The 25881-nt window shown below is 47.7% G+C and overlaps 1 protein-coding gene and 3 long non-coding RNA genes across 5 annotated transcripts in view; 2 read left to right on the top strand and 2 right to left on the bottom strand.

The window, feature by feature from the left end:
• Positions 1–11336, bottom strand: part of smad3b (SMAD family member 3b) — a 28224-nt gene extending 16888 nt beyond the window's left edge. The window contains exons 1-2 of one of the 2 annotated variants that reach the window (XM_088641091.1): positions 10596–10733; positions 2790–3214 (exon numbers count right to left, since the gene is read on the bottom strand). In XM_088641091.1, the coding sequence (XP_088497217.1) occupies positions 2790–3097 (308 nt within the window). In that variant the 5' untranslated portion in view covers positions 3098–3214; positions 10596–10733. Of the gene's footprint in view, positions 1–2789; positions 3215–10595 lie in introns of both variants that reach the window. The other variant, XM_088641092.1, reaches the window with a different exon arrangement.
• On the top strand, positions 11235–15020 carry LOC148659148 (uncharacterized). The gene is made up of 2 exons (XR_015940329.1): positions 11235–11371; positions 12025–15020. It is a non-coding gene; the product is annotated as an uncharacterized LOC148659148 (long non-coding RNA).
• A 1446-nt stretch (positions 15021–16466) lies between these two features.
• LOC148659147 (uncharacterized) lies at positions 16467–21641 on the bottom strand. The gene is made up of 2 exons (XR_015940324.1): positions 21329–21641; positions 16467–19351 (listed from the first exon to the last, which is right to left on the bottom strand). It is a non-coding gene; the product is annotated as an uncharacterized LOC148659147 (long non-coding RNA).
• Positions 21642–23160: 1519 nt separating this feature from the next.
• On the top strand, positions 23161–23933 carry LOC148659146 (uncharacterized). Its single transcript, XR_015940580.1, has 2 exons — positions 23161–23300; positions 23432–23933. It is a non-coding gene; the product is annotated as an uncharacterized LOC148659146 (long non-coding RNA).
• The last annotated feature ends 1948 nt before the right edge of the window (positions 23934–25881 follow it).

The raw sequence follows: 25881 nt of genomic DNA, 5'->3' as shown, positions 1-25881 counted from the left end.
AAGAGCCAGATGTGAATAGCGGCCTACGATAATTCCAGCACTTTTTATTTTTGCCCAAAAACCAAAACTCACACAAAGCGTGAAAACACGCATGCTCAGCTCCAACTGGAGGATCTTAGGTGGATCCAAGCAAAAAGACACAGAAGGCCTCATGTAGATGAGATATTGTTGTTATTGGAGATCGTGGCGACTTGGGAGGGTGCTACACAGGACAGCCGGGGAGCCCGGGTCTCTGGGCTTTCTATAGATCTCCTCAATCTTCCACCACTCCATGTGTCAGCCGACATACACACAGAGCCTTTCAAGGACACAGAACATCAAGGTGCTTTACACAACACCAGCAGGAACCGAAGTATAAATCTCACGCAGACCATGCAAGTCCGTTCTGAGACTTAACCAGGCCCGTTCTTTCTCCTGTGTTTCACTCAGCATGCTGTCCACTCCGCATCCTGACTCACTCCTGCTGTTTCCCCTGCCCTCACTGCCGCTGGCTGGCCAGGACACCTGGAAGGACTGGGATCATCACACCTACAAAGTTGATAGTAGAGTTAAACCTACGGGAAATCCAAACATAAGCACAAAGAAGCCAAGACTCTCGAAAAGGCCTGAGGCTCGGAAATGGACACCAGCTGCCCCAGGGCAAGGCTGGAAACATAGCATGTCTGACATGACCCATATGATAAGCAAAGAGAGGTGGAGCACACCCAGGGTCCGGTTCTGGGGTTCAAACACACGTGTCCTTTCCAGCCTCGATTTAAAAACTGCCACTCAAACCAACGGCAAGCCAGATTCCAGTTCGGCCCCCGCAAAGCCCTGGAACGGGAGCCGCACAAGGCACTGGAACTGGAATCCCTTAAAATGGCAGCTGCAATAAGAGGCTCCGTTTGAAAAGGGGAATAAAAACAGGAAGTGAACACGTGCCTGGAAGGGAAGGGCTGCGCTAATCTCCCCTCCCCAACTCTGCCTCCCTTCAGCCGAGCTCCTGTGCACAGGCTCAGCCCCTCAGCCCTAATCGCGGCACCCAGCAGCCCTGCGCAGACACCAGGGCTCCACACGGCCCAGTCTGGATGCAGACTGTTTAAAACCTGCGGCGATGATGCGCGTTTATTAAACTTACAATCGCCATGTGCTGTACGCTGGGCCCAACGCGTTTTTTCTAAATAAGAGTAAGGGGATTCAAACAAACAAAACAAAAAATGCCGTTTCGAAAGATGCCCGCTGGATTAAAACAGATCCCCAGTGGCCACCGCAAATAAAAAGAGAAAACCGAAAACAAAATTAAGGAAAAGCACCAATAGAGAAGTGTGGCAGACCGCCTGAAGTCTCTGCGGCATCGAGCACCCCCTCCCTCCCCGGCCTGTGGTGTGGTGGGATTGGTTAGACAGCCCGAGCAATGAGCTGTGCTCTCCGCTAGCCACTTCCCACACTCTGGTATTGCAATCAGCCTCCCTCACACTTGACACTGATCCACTGGTGACATCATTCCACAGACCCGTGGTGCACCGTGGGGCCCCCGCACAGCCTCACCACATCAGCACGAAATTCCATACTCCCCGTGTGCTGCAGCTCAGTCCCCTTTGGCTTTCGCGATTTGCAGTGCTCCGGATCCGAAGCGCACTGCTGCGCGCCTTCAACGCCACTGGGGCTACACGTACTGTACCTGTCGGCTCTCAAAGTCAGGTCCGCCAGCCTCCACGCCTTGACCACCAACCCCTGCTGGCTTGTAATTCCTGGAATGGCTCAAACCGCACCATAACGGGAACCTTATTTCCACCCCAACTGGAGATGCCCAACCCTAACAGCACTGTGAAGTCATGCAGAGAGGATCGTGCGTAAATGTGTGGGCAGATGACGTAGCCATCAGTTACTAAGAGCCCTTGGAGCTCTGAGCACACACACACAACTGTTTAAAAACCAGGCCTTTCCAAAGGGTTACACACTTATACATTAACACTCTGACTCATTCCCACTGATAGCAGGGGAAGAGACTGGAAAACTGGCTTCAGATAAAAGCTCTTGTTCCACAGAGAGAGAGGGGGGGGGGAGGGGAACAAGGGCTGCAAAATCAGAATGAGGGCTGTTGTAAGCTAATGTCAGAACATCAGCAAGCGCGGGGTCCCGACCTGGGTCACAGCAGTTCTGCTGAAACCCGCGAACACGGGGCTGAACACGGACCCAAAGGAGAAACAGGCGTAGGAGCCGGAAACTCCGCTGCCTCCTCCCAGTGAAGAGCTCTGGGATCCCGAGCTCCAGCCTTCCTCTGGAACTGCACAGGGAGGAAGTGGAGCCCCAGAGCCTCTCTAAATCAGCGCTGCTCTGGCCCAGACCTGGGGATCCAGGCTGCTGCCTGCCAGCTGAGCGCCTGGCTCTTTAACTGAACTAGGAGGTGGCTGCAGCTCCCAGAGAGGTGGACGTTGTTCAGGTGAGGGATCAGCTAGGAAACTCAAGAATGCGATTGCATAACAATGCTCTATAACTCAGTCTTCAAGGGGTTTTATGAGCACAGAACAAGCAAACTGTGTTATGAGCTGCAAACAGGCAAACAGATTTGGACTTCCTGCGATTACTAAACAGTGTGATTCCGAGACGCATGCTCCAGATGCTGAGAGAGTCCTCTTCCCGTGCTCCAGCAGCAGCAGCAGCAGCAGTAGTAACGGAGAGTAATGACAGCACAGCACAAAGCATGCTTGTCGTCTCCACACAGACTACCCATTATCCCTGCAAATACACAGGCAGCCAGCGCTTTCTAAACCTTCCACCCCGACAGGAACCACAAACCAAACACTCACCCACGCCCTCCCAGGGCAGGCTGTGCATTCCTGGGAGCTGAGTCACGCCGCTGACACTGCACGCTGTATACAGTACAGCAAGTGCCCAGGGGCGCTCGCACTGCCAGATACAGTGACCTGCAGCCCTGGCACGGGCGCGGCGTAGGGCAACAGCAGAGGCGTCTCCGACACCCATGAGACCCGTCCGTCACGAACAGCGCAGCGGCCAGGGCGCAGACATGGCACAGCACCCAGAGCCCCTCGGCCTGCCCGGACTTGGACCAGCTTTTTGCAGCGAGATCCAGTCCGGTGCCTGAGCGCCACTCCATGGATTCTCAGTGCACAGCCCAAACCTTCAGGTTTGCCTTTTCCCAAGCTCTTAACCTTTTTTTTTGGGGTGGTGACTAGCAGTGCCCAATCATTCCCTCTTGCAGCCATCATGCACCCTACAACGACAAGATTAAAGCAGTCAAAGATTTTTCCGCAAAAACAAAAGTTAGAGCTAGGATCAAAAGCCGCAATAGGATCCCTGGAGTAGAACTGGAAAACAGCTGCAGATTAAGCTCCTGCATGTCCTTCTCAGTTTCCACACATTTCCATGAGGATTTAGGAGGCCATCAGTGCTACAACACTGTGGGGGTAATCATGAGAGATCACGCCACTCTCTTAAGAGAAAAAAAAACTGGACGCCGACAGTAAGCGAAAAAGCATCAGTGACGAGGCTGCCGCACTGCAGACACTTGACAGTTACAGCTTCCCCTGTACCGTTTTCTACAGGGACAGGATTTCCTGCAGAGGGCTGAGAGACAGGCAGGCAGCTGCTAAACGGGCTGCAGAGAGCAGAGGGCGACGGCAGGTGGAGGCAGCCTTGCCACGACACTACATCACACCCTGGGGTACCTTTACACCCCATGCGCTGCCGAGGGATGGGCAGCTTCAGGAACACCCCCCCTTTCATCAGTGTAAAGCTGGCAGACGTCACTTGAAAACCTGATAATGCATGATAATGCCTGCCCCCTCGCTCATCCTCTATCTTCATACATTCTTTTTAGGACAAATCAAAGACTAGCTGAGATGGTTCTCCGCTCATTTTACCCTGGACAATCTGTCTTCTTATCAGGGCTAAGGCTTGTGGATTTCCTTTTCTGACTCAAGGCTGATACGGAAATGAATCCATCCAAAAAGGGATTGAAGGTGAAGTTGCATTCCTTTGAGACACTACCTTCGGAGCTGTCGGTACTACATGACAGCAGGCTCGCACACAGTGTACTCGATCACATCAGATATCCTGGAAAACACAAAGACACTCTACTACATTCCTTCTGCCTAGAGTTCGTAAAACCCAACCGCGCTTCGGAGCTCTAAATATCACCAGATGAAACACAGGAAACACTATTGTTTAACTCCACTTTGAAATTAAAACATCAAATACCTCACTCTCATGAGCACTGGCTGCATTACTGTACCAATCTAACTGATCCTCTCCATAAAAACTGAAGTCTAACAGAACGCCTTTTACAGTCCATGAAATCAGCTCTTTAGAGAAAAAGAGCAGACCATGGGAACCACACATGTTTTTCACGTTAGAATGTCTTTTGTGAAATTCTCATCTTTTTCCCCAATGACAAATTCAGCTCCTGGTCCTGCAGGCCAGTATCATGCACACTGGGCAAAAGCGAAACTAAAGCAAGCGCTTGATTTCCACACAACACGCCGGACGTTCAGAACTATTTTTCCTGCGATTGTTAAAAGTATTGCTTAATACATCCTTAAACAATTGCTTAATGCCCACTCCTGCATCCAGTAAATCATTATGACATGAAATGAAAGAGGAGATAATAACACTGCAAGCACTGCCTGGGGAAAACCTCAAATATCTAAGTGTTTTTTTTTTTGCTTTTTCACATATCAGCCAACAACCCACACCCAGTAAGAATCAACCGGACCCAGCCAACGCCACAGACTCACTGAGCGAAACAGTTTTAACCCCAATGTTCACTGGGAAAAAGAGAGAGAGAGGTGTGTGGTGTGGGGGGGGGGGGCGCGGAGGGGGAGTCGATTATAATGAATCCTTCAGACACAGAGGCTCCAGCCTGGGGGAACAGAGAGAATTATGCCTTTGCCTTGACAACTTCGACAAAGCTGCAAGTTTTTATAGCTCCTGCGTTCAGCACAAGAGTATACTTACACAAAGTGCCCCATCAGCACATGTCATCATCACTGCAGCACACTCAGGGCTCTGATTAGCACGAGCCAGGGCCATCGCCCACCCTCCTGCGCGTGCAACACATCCGCCAGAAACACTCTCAACACAAGAAAAAGTGCTGCAACAATTCCATTGGACTGCTTGGCAGAATCCGGCTCATTTGTGCAGAACGCCCCCCCACACCGTCTGCTTTCTACAAGTCCTCAAAGTTTGTATTCTCTGGAGTAAAAAAAAAAGACGTCAAGAAATCAATCCGGGTTTGTTGACTGGCGATGCCCTATGAGCACATCCAAAAAGGTCCTCACAGGTTTACAGCAAGGCAGCACAGCGCCGAGTTCGAAACACAGGGCCTGGCTCGGACTGGACCCGGGCCCCAGGACTGGGACAGCGAGGCTGGGGACACGCAAGTCCTGCCCCAGCCTCACGACTGGGCTCGAGCGCTGGGCCAGGCAGGATCTGGCACAGCCGTTTTCCCAATACTTGCAAGCACAAGGTGTGCATAAAAGGAAGGGGGTCACCTAACAGACAAAGACACCATCCTGCGATGGTCTATGGTCTATCTCTCCCCACTAACCACAACCCCTCCCCCACACACACATGTACTGTATAAAAAGCATACACACACTCCCCCACACACCCCTTTCTTACACAACCAGCCAAACCTCCTAGGGCCTCCCTGCACTAAGAAACATTCACACACCACCATAAAAGCCCCATGGCAGAGACTAGCCCCTCCCAGTCAGAGGGTCTGGGAATCCCCAAACCCCTCTCTCGTCTAAACAGCCAGCCCTGCCACAGCGTGATTCAGGCCGGCGCAACGTGTGCGGACAGGACCAGCCCCAGCTTGGCTTCCAACCAGCCTCTCCAACACACTCCGGGCTGGAGCCTGTCCTCTGGGTGTGTGTGTGTGTGTGTGCGTGCGCGCGTGCGCGCGCGAGCAGAAAACAGCTCGGGGCCCTGTCTGCCGCCCTGCGCCTGTACTCAGACCTGCCCGTGCCTCTCCGCCACTGCGGCTGAAAAACACTCAAGCCCCGCTTTCCCGGCGCGCTGCCCCACAACTCCTTTCTACTGCAGCGCTGAGGGCACGCTGCAACCTCCCGTCAGCTGCAAACACGAGCTACCCAGCGAATTATAAACGAGACGGCCTTATTTTTACCCCCCTGTTCTAAATACGCTCGCTTATTCGTTTTCTAGCTGGGTGGTTCGGAACTCCCAGAGTGGCCCTGGGCCCTAGTTCATGCGAGCTTTCCACACCCCACGAGAAGCACCGCGCGTTTTAAAAATGCAGGCGTAGTCCCCAGCGGGGCGCAGAACGTTTCATCTTCCAGAGGAGCAGGAGTCTGCTCCTTCAACACACGGACCCTCACCAGAGTGCATTCCCCGGCCAAGGCTGCTTGCTCTGCGAGTTGATGTACATTCAGGGCTTTAATGAAATGAAAAAAAAAAAAGAATCCTTGATGAACCACAAAGCCCTAGTGTGTTGGTAAGTGCTTGGTTTCAAAGCCACAAGTGCGTTAGATGAGTAAGAGCTGAACTCTGCCCTAAAGCCCTGGTTTTGCACAGCAAACGGTTTCCCCCCCTCCAAGACAACTGTGCTGTAACCACAGAGGGCTCCTGGCTTAGCCAGGCACCAGCTCTGTCATTATCACTAGATAATCACATGGTTACCAATATTAAAATCACTAGGTACACCGCGGCCAATTACTGCCCCACCTTTGGTTAAGTAATTTTAGATGTACTCCGCAAAGGTCAAAGCAGGTATCTCAACCGTGGAGCGCCATATTTTTTTTTATTTAAAAAATGCAATGCCTTGAGCAAATAAAACGAGTTGTTCCCGAAGTTCATAAATTTGCATTTTCACACCACAACACACCAAACACTATCCTGATCAAAACGCCCGCCATAAAAACACTGCTGCCGGTACCTGTGGCCAAGAAAGATCCGCAGTCCTGCTGGCATCTCCCTGTTCCTCCTGGAATTCCCAGAGTTCGGAACGGAGGAACGCCGGAGCAGGTCTGGGATCTTCACCCGTGCGGAACATCAGCTTTGCAAAAACAGCTGGCGGAACTCGGGCACAAACGCAACTACAGCCAAGACCAGGCCCCGACGACAGCTGCAAAAATCCGAAATCAACCACTCTGGAAAACTTCACGAGTCAGTTCGTTAATTATGCAAGACTACGCTGGGACCCAAAATACTTGAAACCCTCAAAAGGCACCGCCAAAATCAGATACATCAGTGACATACAAACAGGGGGCGCCTTTTAGTTTACACCAAGGGTGGTGGGTGTCTGGAACAGGCTACCCAGCCTCCAACAATCAGGCTTCTTTCAAGCCTCAGGTCCATTACCAAGCAGCCAGACCAGAAGGACGAGCTCAGCGATCTGCTCTTGTATCTGTCCCCATGCTCTCAGGCTGGCTGCACACAACACAGGGCGATGACACTGCCGCTATCTCCCCCTCCCCAACAAAATCATTGCATTGGGTCAGCAGTGCGTGCCCCACCAGCCTTAAGAAATTCAGTGACTTGTCTGCCTAAGCAAACAGTGCACAGAGATCCTATAAAGTGCTGTGACATTTCAGCATCACCTGTTCCAGAGATTCTTATTTGATCATTACTGTGACTTCCCTCGTATGTTCAGGGTGCCAGACCGAGACAGCCGGGCAGCCCACAGTCCTGTTCTCCAACAGCCCAGTCCGCACACTCCCACGCACTGCTCATCCCACTCGGAAACTGGGAAGCTGACAGTTCTTCAAGAAGGAAGCACTCCCTCCCTCGCCAGGTCCTCTGCTGGGGCTGAACAACCCAGCCGGACCACCCGATCACGTTTCACCGAATTCTGCTAGAGCTGCGCTCCTCCGTTTGTGGGGGTTAGCGGGGGGAGGGCCCCCAGCAAGCAGAACTCCCCCCCGGCTGCAGTCTGCGCTGGTCTGCCCTCACCCGCAGGTGTCAGCTGGAGCCCTGTGTGCTCCGGGACCGGAGAGATCTAGCAGTGGGCATGCCTCCTCTCCTCCAGCTGCCGTTCCAGGGGTTTCCCACAAAAGCCACTGGACAACCACTTCGATCTTGATTTTACCTGATATTCCAGGACCAGAAAGTCTGCACTGCAGGGATCGCATAGCTTTGTTTGGGTTTTTATGCAAAATGGCATCATCCTTCAGATGAGACATAAAACCAAGGGCTGAATCTCTGTCGTTGTTAAAATTTGTTACCCTGACGTCCTGGCCAAATTTCTCTAATTGGCCTTTCACCAATCATAGCCACCTAATAATCCCTCTTAACTGGCTTCATCACTCTGCTCTCCTCCCCACTGACGGCTGGTGTGTGGGAAGCGTACTGGCTGCACACTGGTGTAGGTGGAGGGGAGTCCCCATTACCTTCGAGTGGAATGTCCAGAAAAGCGCTGTATAAGTGTAAGGATTTTTTATGCAAGATCTTATGAATAAATTACTTTGTGGTTGGTCCCATTGAGGGTCCTTAATCTCGGGATGGTGTTGAGCAGAGAGGGTACTCGGGGGACCCCGTGACACGCCCTGGCCCCTCTCCAGGCTTCCGAGACTCTCCCTCGGCCCGAAGACTGAGCCGCCAGCGCTGACCGCCATCCGGGGCGACGCAGAGCCCGGGAACAGCCGCTGCGCCGACATCCCGCGGAGAAAAACCGAGCCGCGTTTGACCATTTCTACAGCAAAACCCGATCACTTCACACAACCCCCTTCCCCTCTCTTTCTGTTCCTCTTTGAGGCACAAGACTGTTCAAACGGGAACCGGTCAGCGTGGTTCTAACACTAATGAGAGTGGCGAGGCCACCAGATGTTCCTGAAAGTATAGAACAGCCACCAGAAGCGACTCCCTTTGCACGGGGGAGATGAAGCGCTTTGCACCCTCGGCTGTCAGGAGAGCGGAGGATGAGCACGTCAGCTGACAGGGCTTCTGTTTTGGTAAGCACGACGTAACTCTTAGCCAGCTCCGGCAAAGTCATTTTCTCACAGAACGTGCGTAGCAAGAGGGCTGCACCATGCTTTCACCCCGAACTGAAACAGTTAGAAACAGTAAGAAGCACTGATTGTTTTAATGGTGGCCAGGGTCTTGCACCGGTGAGCAGTACAAGGATTACTCCTAGCTGAAGGGACAGAATATGAACCAGCTCCAGTGACCTGCATGACTAAATGGGCTGTTTACTGTTTGCGGTTATGGGATTTATCAGGAAGGTGTGTTCTGGGCACAGAGGGTAGTTCTGGTTAAACCTTCACTCGCTGGAAATTACATGACAGCATCCCGGTTCAGCACAACTGAATACATAGATCTCGACTCTGTTTACAAAAACTTTTTTTTTCCCGTTTCACTGAACCACAACCCTAATAAGTGGTCTTCTAGTAAAAAAAAATCGAAATAAAATAAAGCCAGTGACACAGTGAATTGCCCATTTTTCAGTTAAATAAGCACACATCCTTTCACCTATGTTTTCTGGCGTTTGTTGGTGAACTTGTATAAATACTCCACAGCGATGTGTCCTAGCTCTGTGGCCTAAATTCAAAACGATTTACTCTGTGACATAACGCGCTTAAAGGACCCAGAATAGGAGCTGCACGGACCGAGCGATTCGTCATGTAGTAACAGATAAATAACAGCTCAGCAACTCGTCCTGCACGGGCTGGTGCGAAACAACTCGCGGACTCTGGCAACTCCAGTCTGTAGTTTTGCACCGCACGACTTCTGAGGAAACTCCGCATGTGTTTCAGGGGGGAAACCGGGACATCGAAAACTCCAGGCCTTCGATACAGCGCAAATCGTACATTGTGTGCAGAGCAGGGATTATATCTCGACACGGAGGGAGCGCAAAAACACCGACCGCAGTCCAGTGCACTACATTACACTCCTACGCATCTGGTGTCCGAATACCAGCAAACAAATTATATAAAACTGCAGTCAGAGCCGCCGCGCTTTTCATAACACGCAGGCACAACAACCTTTTAAAACTGAAAACATGTGTATGAATTATTACTGCTTCCTCTTGTCCTCACTTCAATCCAGGCTCCATTCGGCTGTTTTTTTTTTTGTTTATGAAATGCACGATTATACAGGAACTCTGGCGAGCCGCGCCAGTCGGAGACCGACCGCAACGTTAGAGAGAGAAAACACCACCCAAAAAAGCCCAATATCGGCAAGAAAATTAATTATATTAAACGCGACTTCTTGTAACCAACCTGTCAGTACACCACTGAACTGATCGCAAGTGTCCGGAAAAAAATGGATGCCTGGCAGGCCGTTTACTACACCTTTAAAAAGTTGTAGTGCAATCTCCTTTCATAACAACAATCGCGATCTGCTACAGAGTAATTTATGCTAAACAAAACGGCCAAGTTCAAAGTGACCCACGGGCTAGCTGCTGCTCTCGGTGGTGCTGATAAACTAGCACAGCCATCTGCAAAACCGAGTCAGTAAAACACCCCCCACACCACGGAGTTCACCCCTCGGTAATGTGGCTCCGTGCAGACGCTAAATGCGTGGCCGCTGGCGCGCCTTGTTGCGCTCGGTATCCCACCAGAAACATTAACGTTACACCAGCCTGCTGTCACAAAGTGACGGGCCGGGGTCTCTGTCCGGGCACGCGTTATCATTACCTCGGTATAGTAATGCATTTCGTCTTGATGTTCTGGGTCGTGATCGCTTTTTCGAGCTCGTCCAGCTGTCCCGTCTTCTTCAACTTCTTCACCAGGCTCTTCACTGCCTTTTCACACCATTTCTCCTCCTGGCCGTTCTGCTCCCCTTTCTTCCAGCCCAAAAGTCTCTTCACGATCGGGGGAGTGAAAGGCAAAATAGACGACATCTTCCAAAACCTTTCTTTTTTTAACGATGAAGTCCTCCCTCTTCTTTTCCTGCACTGTTTTATTATTAAGTCGTGATCCTACCCGTGTGCGTGTTTATCTATACAGTCATTCCACGGTTCGAAAAGAGTCCGGAAGAATTTAAAAAATAATAAAAGCAAGTGTTAAAATTAAATATCGGGCACAAGAAAAAAAAAACTTTGATTGTTCAAACGCTGCCCCAGATGGCTCAGCGCTCGCCCGCAGCACCGCTCTGTTGCACACTGCTCAAACTAGTAACACTCCGCAACGAAACGTAGTCCTCCTCTCACTACAGCCGCTACGTGTTTCTCGGTCTCCGCCTTTGTGTGTTTTTCTTTTCTGCGAGATGCCCCCATCCGAATGCGGGGCGCTTTTCATCCGAGAGAAAACAAAAATCAAACAAGCCAGCGAGAAGACAAAATGAAATGCCCACGCAAGGGTATTTTGTTGCCGCTAAGAGGTGTGAAGAGATATCCAAAGTTTAGCTGCGGGCTTGCACGCTTCGGAGCGAAGAGTCATCCGCTTCTCCTCCTGCTATGTGGTTCAACGCGGTGAGTCGCCCACTAAAGTCTATGGAGGAGTCTGCAATTAATGCAAATGTGCCACTGCCCCCCCCTACCACCACCACCTCCTGTGCTCCCCTTTTCAGACTCCAACCGGAGTTGTGAAAGAAGTGAAGTACTGTACTACTGGCCAAATGTGCTGGGTCTTCTGTCGGCCAGCCGGCTTGGTGTGTCATTTCAGCGAGGTTGGGTCTTGGTCTTTAAACCAGGGTGGGTGGCGAGGCCTGGCAAGCTATAGCGTAGCATTTTAAGGTATATGTCGTTAGCACATCGCAAAGGACCAGACGACCCCACACAGACGCACAGAGAGAGAGAGAGACACACACAACTTTCATTTTCGGTGCAGGTTAATAAAAACAAAACTCGAGCTGCTCAAAAAAAATCGCGCCGTTAAAGCCAGCAGAGGAAGTCGGCTACGTGCGCTCGTACACTATTGGTATTTGTAATTTTTTTCCACCCCAAAACCTTTCACTGGGTGCTGAACTTCGTAAGAACCCATTTCAGTCGTGTCCCATTGTTCGCGGCAGTTCCGGTGCTGTTTCCGCTAGAAAAGATGATATACACATACCAAACGTTTCAATACTTAACGCTTCAATTTTTAAACGGTTTCCCATCTTTTCATGTGATTTTTTATCCTCTAGGTCGGTTTCCCAGTGCTGGTCCCGGAGTCCGCCGTGTCGCCCGCTGTTCATTATAGCGGAGGTCCTGATCAAGTAACTTTAATTCAGGGTTCGATACGCTGATCAAAAAATGTCACAATTCTTGGAAAGTCGGGGTTAGAATTTAACATGAAAACCAGCTACCGTGAATCAGAAGCCCCCTTAAAATGACCGTGTGGCATTACTTCACCAACGATTCCGGCCTTCACCAAGAAGGCTTACAGCCCGAGTTCCTCCGTGTCATTCCCACCCGTTACTGTACCCTTGTAATTGGTTATCAATCAGGACTTGGTTCGAAAACTATAGAAGAGCAACAATTTTAAACCACGCCAAAATAAAGGTGGTTTGCTTGGAAGTAATACACGTTAAAGTTGTGTTGGGTTTTTTTTTTCAGAATCCAAAACATGAGTACAGAAAATACTTAAAAGCAAGGCGTTGATTGAATTAAGGGTTCAATCATTTTACCTAATAGCTTGGAACAAAGACAAGACAGGGCATCCCCAGCACCAGTGTTCTGAGGCCGGGGTACCTCAGTTTTGGTCCTGGGCTTCCCTACTCCTGCTGGCTTTCATGACAGCTGAGCTCTCTACTTCAGTGAATCCTCAAGCCAAAACGATCATGGATAAGAGCCGTTGCAAAAAAAAAAATTTAATAGTCATTCAGAGTTGGAGATCTTAACTTATAAATCTTACAGTAATAGTTAACAGGCGACCTCCAACATGTTTAAGAACTGAGAATAATTAGAGTTTGAAGTGAAACCTATTATTAGCTCTCTGAAGTGTGCAGTTATTCAATACATCCACTGGCTATGTATCTCCATCCTCAGTGTGCTGGCTTGTTCTGACGCTTTGTATAAACTTGGTGTACAGTACTTTTTAAGTCATCCTGGATAAGAGTATCTACCAGGTAAATAATAACTATAGAAAAGAACTGCTTTGAAAAGATTGAACAGTATAAACAAGAATTATATGATGGTCCATTTCTGATTTTTTAAATTGTGTTGCATTTCAGAAATTGCCGATTCTCCAGTACCTACCACTGTTAGTGGTAACAACTGTTATACTGTAGAGCTACAGAACTGCAGTATTGTGCCGGGAGAGTCTGGTTTCCTTCTGGAGTGTGGGGTTTGGATTTTTCTGTGTCTTGTGCTCTGTGCTTTGTACAGTATATCAAGCCAGAGTCTTCACAGAACGTTTCTCAGGATTCACTTGACATTACGACACGCTTTTCCATTGGGTCTTCACCTGCAGACACGCGTTCAGTCATTTCACAGCATGGCTGAAAACTGGAGCAGATGGCTTACTCTGCTTTCGCTCTGTCCTTGTGACATTCTGAATTCCAGAGGCCAGCTGACTGGTCCCCAAGAGAGAGATCTGACTGAAACCAATTAGAAGACCGATGTGAAAGTGTGAGGGAGTGTCACAGCTGTGTGACTGACAACACTGGCCAATAGCCTGTAAAGGGACTTCAGGTTCAATGAGATAGTACTGTGATATTTCCCCAAATTAAGCCCTGTGTGATGTTTTATAGCTTTAATAATAATACATTTTGTTTTTATATAGTCCCTTTCATGTTGAGACATCTTCACACACTTCATAGCTAAGGGAACAATGATACAGTAATTAATTGGTCAACTAACATATGATGATAAACTTTAAAAAGCAAAGTTATATTACAAATTGGATAATTTTACAAAGCCTTTGATAGTATAGAATTTCATAACTGTAGACAGTTCTTTTGCCCCATGTGTCTTAAGTCATCTTAGCAACGAGCAATGCCTTAGTTTTCATTCTCTACCCTGTTTCCCTCTCCCCTTTTGAAGTCTGCTTCAAAATCTGACTTTCTAATAAAAACAAATCTTTTTATTTATCTGTAAATCCAAACCAGGGTCAATAAATCTCTAATGGAGCAATAGTGATTACACGGCATTTATCACTGGGCCTAGCTTGCAAGAACACATTTTTTTTAAATAAGGGTGCTTTAAAGTTTAAATAGAAGTCTACAAATATTTATTAAAGGTCTTTTTTTAACTGTACTGCTGAAACACGGTATCAAACCTTCAAACTCATGTGAAAGAGACAGCAAACCTGTGCACTGGACCAAAGTACTGTGAGATTTTCAGAATCATGTACTTTATACAAAATGTCTTTCACGTTTTTTTAAAACCCAAAGGAACAGTATCTGTTCTGCAATTAACAAGAAATGCATGTATTTTCAAAACCTAGCTCCAGATAGACGTGTCTTCATACGAACATGCAGTGAATAAAGCCCTGATCTCTGTGATCCCTGTGACTGGTTCAGCAGTGTGCTCTACTCTGTCAGACGTTGTCCGTCCTGTAGCTGGAAAGGGAGTGTGTGGATGGGGGGTGGGGGGTGCACTATGTTAGGCATGCAGCCTGACTTGTGCTGGCTTGTCCAGTCATCGCAGAGACATGCTTCCTGGCCCAGGGAATATCCCAAAATTGTGGGTGTCTCTCTGTCAGCGCTCTGTCCTGCCCAGACCAGCAGTCTGACCCTCGGTGCTCCGATCCCGAGTTGAGAGGGGCCAGAGAGAGGGGCTGACGGGGGCTGCAGGCCCCTGCCTCCCAGATGTTACTGTCACTGTGAATGCACCAAGCCTGCTGTAGGGCTTAGGCTTCTGCACAGTCTTGCCTGTGAAACAGAAGTACTGTATGTACGCATGTGTGAATAGGTTAATACCGCACAGTTTGGACTGTAACCTTGTCATTTATGAAACTTTGTCATTTGTGAAACCGAATTCTTTTTCCTCGTGTTATATCTTATTTTTGAACTATAAATGCGTTTGTCGCCAGGTATAAAATAAATGCATGTAAAGAGACATGTTGAGTTATTGCTTGCTTAAAAAAGTGCAAAGCAAATCTGTCTTGCTTCTCTTTTCTTTTCTAATCACGATCCAGTTACCTTCAAAATGTGGGAGGCTGAAACACTAAAACAAAAAATAAACTATGACTGTGAAATTTCCCTGCTCATTAAGTGTGGGTTTTTAATTTGGAAATATTTATGTTGACACTACCGGAGTCAGAACCTAGAGCTTCACAAAGCTGGGGCTAAGGAGGTGTGTCATTCTTACTCTTTGATACATTTTAACTTTAGGTAAAAGGTTTTCTCTTCTTATGACATTTAATCTTTAAAGTGCAAGTGTGGAGTAATGTTTGATGTTTCGTGCCACTAAAGAATTCATAATGTGTCCTGATTTATTTATTTATGTATTATAATTTATTTATGTTGCTCAGCTTCCATTAATATATATATTATACTGTACTGTGTATAACATTTCATTCCGGCCTTTCCACGCCTGATATTGTATTCCTTATACAACAAACCAGGTTTTTTGATGGCTGAACTCCTGCACAATTTTAAAAAGCCATAGTCTGAAACACAAGAATGGACATGCTGAGACACCAGATCAAGGCTGATAATCCTGCCTCTAAACAGAAAAATGAAGTCCTGCTCCCTGCGAATTAAACGTACTGCTCAGCAAACACAACAACAGCACCGTCAAACACGAGAAAGCAGACAAGCAAGCGTGCATGGGGTGATTTTTAAAACTGTCCTCCAGAGCCAACAGTTTCTACCCCAATTCAAATCTAGCAACAGGGGACACAGGTGTGACTAACAAAAAAATTTGCAATTTTGAGCCGCTTTGCATTTGGATATCAAGATAAATTTATCTTATTTTGAACCCATGCAAAAAGTTTGTACAGACATCATAAAAATATTAAAAGGTTTATAACGTTTTATCAAACTTTTTTTAAGTGCAGGAGTTGAATCGTAGGCAAACTGTATAAATGGCCTTTGATTCTGTTCAGAACTCAGGTATTTATATCAGTCTTTTAATCCCTGTTCCATCTCCTCATTGCATGATGGTGTTATAGAATGGAACCTCCATATCAACAGAACGTTCCCGGCTTTGATCAATATAAAATCCAAAATATACAAATGTATTTCTCTTAGCTACAAATAGAAACCATGATCCACAGGATTATTCTCGTCTATAACTCTGCACAAGTGAGTAGATGTGATTATTTCTCAAGGTAAAGAATAGCTACTGCAGAAGTGCACGCTGTTCCTTACAGAGTAAATAACAGTAGGTTGAGCTATTAATAATCTGCCCTGCAGCCCGTGAACCATTCTTCCTTTTATCTATTTTAAACGGCCACGGGGGTGTATTTCTGAACTGTCTCTTGGCGGCGCTCTGTTTCCTCTCTTTGAAAAAGGAATGAGTGTTGTGACGATACATCCTGACTGCCATTTACAAGTTTGTTTTTACAAAAAAAAAACTCCAGAGAAAAAAAATCTCTCTAAATTAAGCCTTGAGGTACCCATTACAATCTTGACGTCTTTCACAAATATTGTCCGTTATAATAATTACTACGGTATATTCAGTGGGAGGAACAATGATATAATGTTGAGTTTTTATTGTCAGGTAATGATGCAAGGGAATATGCAGTAAGTGGTCAAAAAATATGTTTTTAAGGAAAATAATAAAGTAAAAATGTACTTTTTGTCAATCTAAATCATTCAATACACCACTTGCTTGACTCAGCTTTTTCAATGGTAAGTTTGTAGGTCTAATTAGTTCACATGAATTGTCAGCCAGCTGTTTCTAACCAAACATAAACAAAACAACCAGAGATCTTAACATTGTGACAGTAGCACCTTGCAGCGGTGTGAAGATATTTGAGAAAGGGTGCTTTTCTAACCAGCGAAGAGCATCACAGGTCTGTGACTTTACTGTAGCCTTTGTTGTTGTTTTTTTCTGGGCTACAAACTGTGAACCATGTGGCAGCACGCCCAGCTCTGTGATGATGGCTTACTCTTGCAGGACTTTGCAAACAACCGAGAACAGATTAAAGGCAATAAAGGCGAAGAGCTCCACAGGCAGGCTGGGGATGCGCTGCAGGGCCGTATGCTGTCTGCGAGGCTCTGGACAAGCTGTGCACCTGTCTGCACCCCCAGGGACTGAGGAACAGGACAGCTGGCCTGAGGGGCTGAGGGGTGGGGGGCGGGGTTGAGGGGCAGATGGGCTGGGGCAGACACAGGCAGAGGGGAGAGGATCTGGGTCCGGAGTGAGGAATTGCACGGGACAAAAGGCATGACGGCAGGCTGAATGGCTAATGGTTGCAACAATCCGATGGATGACAATGGCATTGTGCTGGACTGCAGACTGGGGCTGGAGGACAGGAGGTGAGGAGCTGGGGGGAGGGGGGTCTCAGCTGGGAAGCAACAGTAGTTGAGGGAGAGTCTGAAGAATAATAGGGAGCCCAGATCTGCGTGTGTTATCAGCCCAAAGTGACTCCACACTCCTGCACAGCCTTAGGCACTTCACTGCGTTTTCAAGATAACCCACAACACTCGGCTGCATCTCAGCTATACTCTCGTGTTTCTTTCAGTGCGACAACCAAAACCAAAACAAGGAAAGTATTAACAATTCAGTTAAGCTTGGAGTTTGTTGTTTGACAGATAACTATATACACCAAAGCAACTTTAGTGGGTTACTGTTGTCAAAATCGGATGTTCGGTACATTCAAGAGAACATCATAAAGTCACAGATCTAATACGTAACACCGCAACAAAAGTTCCGATGATTATACCGTGCAATACAGGAGTTAAGAGGGTGCAGGACAATGAATGAAGTGTGGAATAAAGGACTCCATAGAATACATCCATATTTAAATGGGACAGCAGCCAATAAGTCAGTGGTGTGGACTATATAATCACAGGATAGAAGGAAGACATCATGCCATTTATACATACAGTACCTGTGTGTCGGGCACACTCATGCAATGATTCTGTTAACTGGATGCCCCTAAGGGCTGAATTAAAGTACACTTGCGAGTGTGTATTACAGTAAAGCAGTGTACTATTGTAGTCTGGTAAAGCAAAGAGTGGAAGTTCCCGTTCTTCTACTCTAGAAGAAACACAGAAGACCATTGTGAAAGCAAGACAAGTTAGTGGAGAAGAAGAGAACTTCTCGGGCAAAATGGCGCTGCACCGTCATACAGATCACCTCCGGCCTCTGGCAGCAGGAGGCCCGGACATCTGGGAGAGCAGCACGGCTCTGGGGGGGCTCTCAGAGCTGCCTTGACAGCCATTGCACGAACGCAATCGGGGATTTTGCACAGTGCCATTTAAAAACTGTGCACGCACCAACCTACACAATAATTGCTGCATACCGAGCTGTGTTTATGAAAAAGAAAAGCACAGTTTGGAAGCTTGCAAACCTGTAATTGTCACCACAGTGAACCAGAACATGTCAGAGCCAACCTGTTGTAATTGAAATCCCCAGGGCTGCTATTAAAGTGTGGCTGGTCTTCTCGGTGATGAGCGGACGGAGGTGTTTGGAGGCTGAGAGAGGGGGTGGGAGACGAAGTGCTTTACCTCAACACGGGGATCAACACGGGGAACTGAGCTTCCGGGGCGGGACGTCAATGCTAGGGTGCACATGGACAGTCATCTCTCCTGAACAGACTACTGCACCGGCCAAGGAAAATGAGCACCATTCAAAAAAAAAACTGAACAGGAAGCAACCACGAGTTAAAGGCAATGCGATTTTAAAAAGGTTTCAATTCTGGAATTGGAAATGTTGCTTTATCTTGACTCGGCTCCATGAAGCTTTTAAAATCTGCGCTGGAGTAGATGTAATATTTTGCCCCACTGTACACTGACACAGATTGGTGGAACAGGGTACCGGGTGACAAGACCAGCCTGGGCAGGGGAAAGCATCAAGAAACACCGTTTTAGGACAGGCAGAATAAAGGGATCTATTAGCTCTTCGTGTCTGGCTCTTGATTTCAGGGAAAATAAACGAGACACTTTCTTTGACTTCAAAAGAACGGAGGAGATGTTGCTAACGTATTTGTGGGCGGGCTGGTTCTTTTATCTCCCTATATCGCCATCTCTCTCTGACTCTCCCATCGCCTCCTCCCCTTCCATCCCTCTACTCCCCCTTGTCCTCCAGCTGGTCAAGCTCATGAGTTGTGGCAGTGGCCTGTGGCACCTCCGGATCTGCAGTACCACATGTCCCCTGACCCCCACCCCATCTCCCCCAGCAGCCCTCTCAGATCCCCCCCTCCCCTTCCAGACCCCTCCTTCCTGGGGAGCCAACAACAGCCCTGCTGTGGCCAGACCTATGAGCTGCGCTGGGCCAGAGGCCAGGGGAGCAGGGGAGCAGGTGAGGGCTGGAGTCTCCGCTGCAGAATTCCGCACAGTCTCCCGATCTGCACCGACAGACTCGGCCTTCTCCCAGGGAAGAGTCCTGCGACAGTCGTCTCGCCAGGAAACGAACCTGTAGGACGGCACGAGACAAGCAGGGGCGCGTCATCACGGGCTCTGACTACAAAGATACTAGGAGCACTCTGTGTCCCTGTTTCAGAATGATCTGGAATTGTGCAATACGGGCCCATAAAATACCCCATTTTAGGGAGAATTTGCTGTGCCAAAGGGAGGTTTGGATTAAAGAACAGAACACCAGCCATTAAAAGGGAAAATAATAACCTGTAATGAACACAGAAGGAAAATGCTAAATACATTTTAGAAGTGCTGACAGAGCACCGGGTGCGGGGGGTTTTACTATTCCCATCACGTTCATGCCCCACAGCAGACAGCAGAGCCCATCCTGAGTGTCCAATCTGATCCTTGGGGCTCAGCGTGTCTGCAGGTCTTCCTTCCAGGTAGGTTCCTAACGAACTCGATCAGCACATGATAAGCTTCTGTGGACCAATTTAGCAGCTTCTCCCAGTGCTTCAGGTGCTGTTGCTTGAAGAGATCGAGAAAACCCAGACACCCCTGTGATTCAACCCTCACCAAAATGGCGCTATGGGCTGGAAGACGCACCGTGAGTCTATAGTCGACTAGTCGAAAATGCAAAGTGAGATAAATGGCGGAGATGAGAAAATTCAAAGTGAAAAGAGACTCCAGAGATCGCGCCCTGCGCCGTTCACATGCAAGTTTACGGTGCAGCTCTTCTGTGAAGCAAACTGCTACACTATCGCTCTGCTTGTTCGTCTGGCTTGATTTTCAGACACTCTTGGGATAGAATCAAAGGAGCCATCCAGCCTTAGAAACTGAGGAAATGGTGAAACAGTGAGGCATGTGTGGGTCTGGGCTCTCGCCGGCCTGTGCCCCAACGCTGTTTATAGCCCGTCTGTTTACAACCGCCGGTAAATAGAAAGTGAAGGCACGGCCGGCGGCAGTCTCTTTCTTCCTGCCCAGTCGATGTGTCATCCCGCGGGCAGGTTCCCTCTTCCGTGGCCTCGATGAGTCACAGGTGAGAGTTTATTCAGCGAGCAGCTAAAGAGTCTGCTGATCTGAGTGCCCCATTGTTGCTGGAGTGACGCAGGCTTAAGGGGGCTCCGCATTAGTCAGAGAAACAGAAAAAGAGAGAACGGAGAATAGCTTTTTGTTTCAACGCTTTCACAGCGAGCTGTGGTAACAGATGACTAATGCCTTCTGCCAGGTACTCTCACGTCCAGCCTACACGGCTTTCTACAGCCTTTTAAGGTAACTGTAGTCTCCGAATTTGGCGTGTTCACACGCTCCCCGGACAGCTGTTTCGTCTTCAGCTCTGACAGAGCTGTGCCTCCAGGATCTGTCCCGGTCCGCTGTTGCAAAAGTAGCTGAGGCAGCCGGCTGTGTTTATCGCAACACCCCTCAACTCAAACACGGAGCTGAATAACCTCGGGAGCGCGGGACCTCCGCAATTATGAAGGTTTCCGGCCCCGAAATACCGTGTTTGACGTAAACCAGGTACACTCAATTGCCACGTACTGTACCATTAGGAATCGACTTTCCGAGAGATGGTTTTCAAAACTAGGTAAACGATGTTGCTGGATGCTGTGCAGGGTAAAGATGGGGGGAGGAAACGAGCGGGTCAACAAGTGATAGTGAATAAACTGAAACAGTAGTGGTCTGGATACGTAGCAAAGTAACGCATCAATATTGTACCGAAGAAATGAGGCGGCGTCTATCCGGAAGGCCTAGCAGGGCGGTGAATTGAAAACGATTGATGCAGTATATGTAACACTGAGTTTGGCAGACATTAAAAATGCTGAAACACACTTAGACTAATGCACGGGCTGTCATGCATTCAGAAGTCTGGACACTGAAATAAAGATCCCATTGCGCAGGGCATGTCTTCTATAAATGATCCAACTGCTGTCGTCTGCCAGAGCACAGTAAGGAAACACAGCGACACTTTGTGAGGTAAAGCAAAAACAAAAAAACTTAATCATTTATATCTTTGGGCAGAACTCCAGAAACTTACAAGACAAAATAAACAACAACAGCTACCCGAGGGCACTGACTCATTCTTCAGGAAACCAGTTGTTTGATCCGGAGAAGACGGTTCCTGAGACTCCTGCCCAACACGGAGCAGTGACAAGGAGTCCAGCCAGAGCAAATAAATGTCGCAATACAGATAAAGCGTAGATCAATTAGTTACTAGCGACCTAACGAGCTGGAGAAGCCCTGAACTATGACCTTTCTTAAAGCCAGTTACGCTCTTACGGGAAGTCTGAGTCATCCCAAAAGCGAGCTATAGGCATGTCTCTGCAAACAAAGATAGTGTAAAATCCTGCTACGGCACGTTCTTGCTTAAGAGCTGAAACAACAGATGTGTTAGCAGGGTATCTGCAAGGCTACGAACTGAATTGTATATTAAGATTAAAAGTGGTTGCATATGCATCGTTATCAAGGGAAAAAAATACCAGTGCTGAAGAATTCTAATAGAAAAAAAGCGTCACATTAACACACAGTAATGCTCTCACAGTTATCTCCTTCACATGAAGCATTCAATTACAACTGAATGATTGGTTTCAGTCCTTGAAAAGGTGCATCATTGGCGAATGAAAGAATGACTAGTCATTTGGCTCCCTCTGGTGGTCATAATGTAGTACTGCAACATCAATTCTGCATATATTAGTAGTACAATAGTACATAAGATAATAATAATTGCTTACACTTATATAGTGCTTTTATGGATGCTCCACTAAAAGCGCTTTACAGGTAATGGGGATTCCCTTCCACTTGGATGATGTGACATCAGCTATTAGTGGGGAGGAGAGCAGTGTAATGAAGTCGCTTCATAGCCTTTTTACAATATAGTGTCCCCATCACTATACTGGGACATTAGGACCCATGTGGACTGCAGAGTGAGCGCCCCCTGCTGGTCCCACTAACACCTCTTCCAGCAGCAACCTTAGCTTTCCCAGGGGGTCTCCCATCCAGGTACTGACCAGGCTCACACCTGCTTAATTTCAGTGGGTTGCCAATTGTGAGTTGCAGGGTGATATGGGTGGTAACTATTGGCCATATACAATTTATTGTATTAGGAATTTGTCTTTTTCATATACCCCAGCTTGCTCTCCATGGACACACACAGGAAGAGAAGCTTGGGGCTAATATGCAGGGTCAGCCATTTATATGGTGCCCCTGGAGCAGTTGGGGTGAAGGGCCTTGCTCAGGGGCCCAACGGAGTAGTATCCCTCTGCCTGCCTGAGACCAGGGGCCTGAGAACTGCAGACATGGAAGAAGCAATTATGCAATCTAGTACAGTACAAATGTTTTCTCATTTTTACTGATGATAAAATGGGGAATAGTTATAAATCTCTTAATACATTTTCAAAGTATTCTTACTTAATGATTCTAAATTATTTTTTTGGGGGTTGTAGCCCCAAATAACTTTTAATAGGCATATTTTCATATAAATATATAACAAAATAATGGAAATCTTTAATGAAAATATGCGAGGTAAACCTCTGTGCATATCTCAGCACTCCAGCTCAGCATGTCAACCCAGAACAGGCCCAGATCCACACTTCTGCCAAATGAAGTCTAATTTCTCAAGCCATCCTGAAGTCCCAGAAAATCAGTTTGTGTCTGTTTTTCATGAATGTGTTGTCTCATTGAATTTGCACTGCTCATGGCGGACCTGCATGCTCCTCGACGCTGATCGCCAGCCCCTCCGGACTCTGCGAGAGAAGCGCTCGCAGACGTCACTGGCTCTGCAGAGGCCTTCTGGTCGAAGAAGAAGGGGGCGAGTTGTACTGTAGCCTATATCTCGCAGAAGACGGCTTCAGCTGCCAGCAGTTGGTTTTGTCCACTTGCTGTGGTTTAAGGGGGACCTCTCTACCGTTCCCCCTCACTAGCGCATGCTTGGGGAGCCCAGGAAGACAGAATTAGGCCTCTCTCAGCCAGAAGGGATGTCGTGACACGAGGCAGGGGAGCCCTTCGGCACAGTGAGTAGAACAAGGGGCACAGTAGAACAGTACCACTCCTCTCTGGAATGACTTAATTGCTGGAGGGTAATAGTTAGCTAGTTTTACAGAAGAGCACTCGTTTTATTGGTGTATTTGTCCAACTTTTACAGGTAATGGGAATCTCCTCCACCACCGCCAGTGTGCAGCCCCACCTGGATGATGCAACGGCAGCCATAGTGCACCAGTACTCCACCACACATCGGCTATCAGTGGGAGGAGATCAGAGTGATGAAGCCAGTTCAGAGAGGGGGATTATTAGGAATCCATGATTGGTAAACGTCAAGGGGAAACACTTTGATATATTGAGGTATAGGGGACACTTCTATAACATCCTAGTTTATAGACACTTTGGGTGACCTTTCTAGTACTGCTGATCTGGATTCCAGAAGGCCAGTGCCGCCGATTACCAGTGCCTTACAGGCCTGGGCAATTTCATAGCAGCACACAGTCAGCTGTAACCTTTGTCTGCACTGCTTCACATTTATACAGGTAACCTTAATATCCAGGCCTACCTTCCGCCTCTAAGTGAACATGGTGTAACATAATGGACAGGTAGAAATGCTCGGTTTTCTTCTGTAACTCATTTTTTAAATACAAAACTTGTAGGCCTTCTTTCTTTTGACTTCAAACGCGCTGCACATGTGCTGGAGCTCGGCAGGGAGAGAGAAGTAAGACGATCCAGAGGTCAATATGTGATCCATGTGGATTTAATAAGTCCCCACGAGTTTAAAATCGCACAGCACTGCTACGGGACCTGCGAGCTCGCAGCCACTGTGGCGTGGATAGAGGGGTGAGAGGGGGGCCGACTCCTCATTATTGTAAAATATTTACATTCCGGGCAGAATTATCCCCGAGCAGCCCTCATTCCAGTAACCACGACAACCTCACACCGGGAACTAAATGATGGCCTGCCTCTCTTTATATCCTGGAGCGGGCGTCAGCTTCCCAGGGCCGTAAATCTCTGCCAGAGGGCCCCGCTCTTTGCGGTTAATGGGAGACTCGCACTCACACTAACCTCCCCTGTGCGCCGGGCTGGACCAGCAGTGCTATTTCAACACCCAGAGAGCCATTCCCCAACCAGGTACTGCTGGGACAGCAGCCCTCCTCCCCACCCCCACCGTTTCCAAATAGCAAATAGTTTACATTGCTCTTCTCCATCTATCCATTCATTTTCTAACTGCTGCCTCCAGTTCAGCATAGGGGGAGCCAGAGCCTATCCCAGCAAGCAATGGGCTCAAGGCAGGGTACACCCTGGAGGGGACACCAGTCCATCACGGGGTACACAAACACACTCAAACCAGGGCCAGTTTTCCTAGAAGTCAGTTGACCTACCAGTATGGCTTTGGACTGTGGGAGGAAACCGGACAACCTGGAGGAAACCCATGTAAACGCAGGGCGAACATACAGACTCCACACAGACAGCATCCAGGGTCTGGAATTGACCCCAGGACCCCCACACTGCGAGGCTGCAATGCTCACCACTGCACCACCATGCCCCCTCATTGCTATTGTCGAGGTTCATAAAGACCGCAATAATTGTAGGGAAGAATCCGATAAGGAACCACTGTGACGTATTCTTTCCTGGCTTGGAAAAATGAATGTTTAGATGGGTCGTTCTTCGGAGGGGATTGGGGGGCAGGCTACGCAGACTTCACAATTATGGAATAAAAATTCATTCATTAATATGTTTTTTTATTTACAATTAGCAGAAAAACCATGTTGATGGCCCCTGAGATGACAGAACGCTATGTCTCTACTTCGCACGCAAGGTTGCACAATCTTGGGGGAAAGAAGATTCCAAATCCTTTTCATTTCTGCCACCCACCTCAAAAAGCTCATGTGGTGACATTGACAAAAAAAAAATAGAATGAAAAATAATTTAAACTGCACTCACAGTATGATTTAAAAGGAATGAATACCTGAATTGATGAGATCAGAGCTCCAGACATCTTTAATGCCCCAGTAATGTCAAGGGCGATGTGCAGTTCAAGTCATTTAGAGTTAATCAGAAAAGAGGCTGGCGTGGGGCGAGATTGGAGACAAGTTTAAATGCAAGACCACTGCTGCAACTCTGATACACCCCAGACTTAAATTTCTGATGACAGTGCATGGAAAAAAAAAACCCTGCATTGCTCTTTAATTAATGAAGAAGTAGGAGGACACCAAAAACAACAACAACTCGCAAGCGTCTGCCGAGGTTTCATTAGCATGTGTAATTTTCTTAGCAGCGGCGTCCCTAAAAACTGCAGCGCAGCTCCAGTAATTTTAATGTGGCGCAATCAAAATCGTAATTTAAAATGCAATAAAAGACGGCATGTATCACTTTAGATCAAAGACCTCAAAACACAGTCTAAACACAATTGGAATGTTTATTTTGTACAATGGTCCATAACTGCATTTATGTGATTTAAAAGCTTTGCCGAAGCTGGGATAATATTACATGCATATAGAAGTCTGTGTTGGCCATGGCTCATTAACCTCCTTGAAGAGCAAAAATCATTCCATATTCAGCTCCTACCTTAACTATTTTTCCATTATATCCAAATGCACTCTCCTTTTA

The sequence above is a fragment of the Lepisosteus platostomus genome, chromosome 7 (genome assembly GCF_059453375.1).
Source record: "Lepisosteus platostomus isolate fLepPlt1 chromosome 7, fLepPlt1.hap1, whole genome shotgun sequence".
Taxonomy (NCBI): Eukaryota; Metazoa; Chordata; class Actinopteri; order Semionotiformes; family Lepisosteidae; genus Lepisosteus; species Lepisosteus platostomus.
The sequence above is the reverse complement of the archived record's forward strand: the minus strand, read 5'-3'. Positions and strand labels throughout refer to the sequence as shown.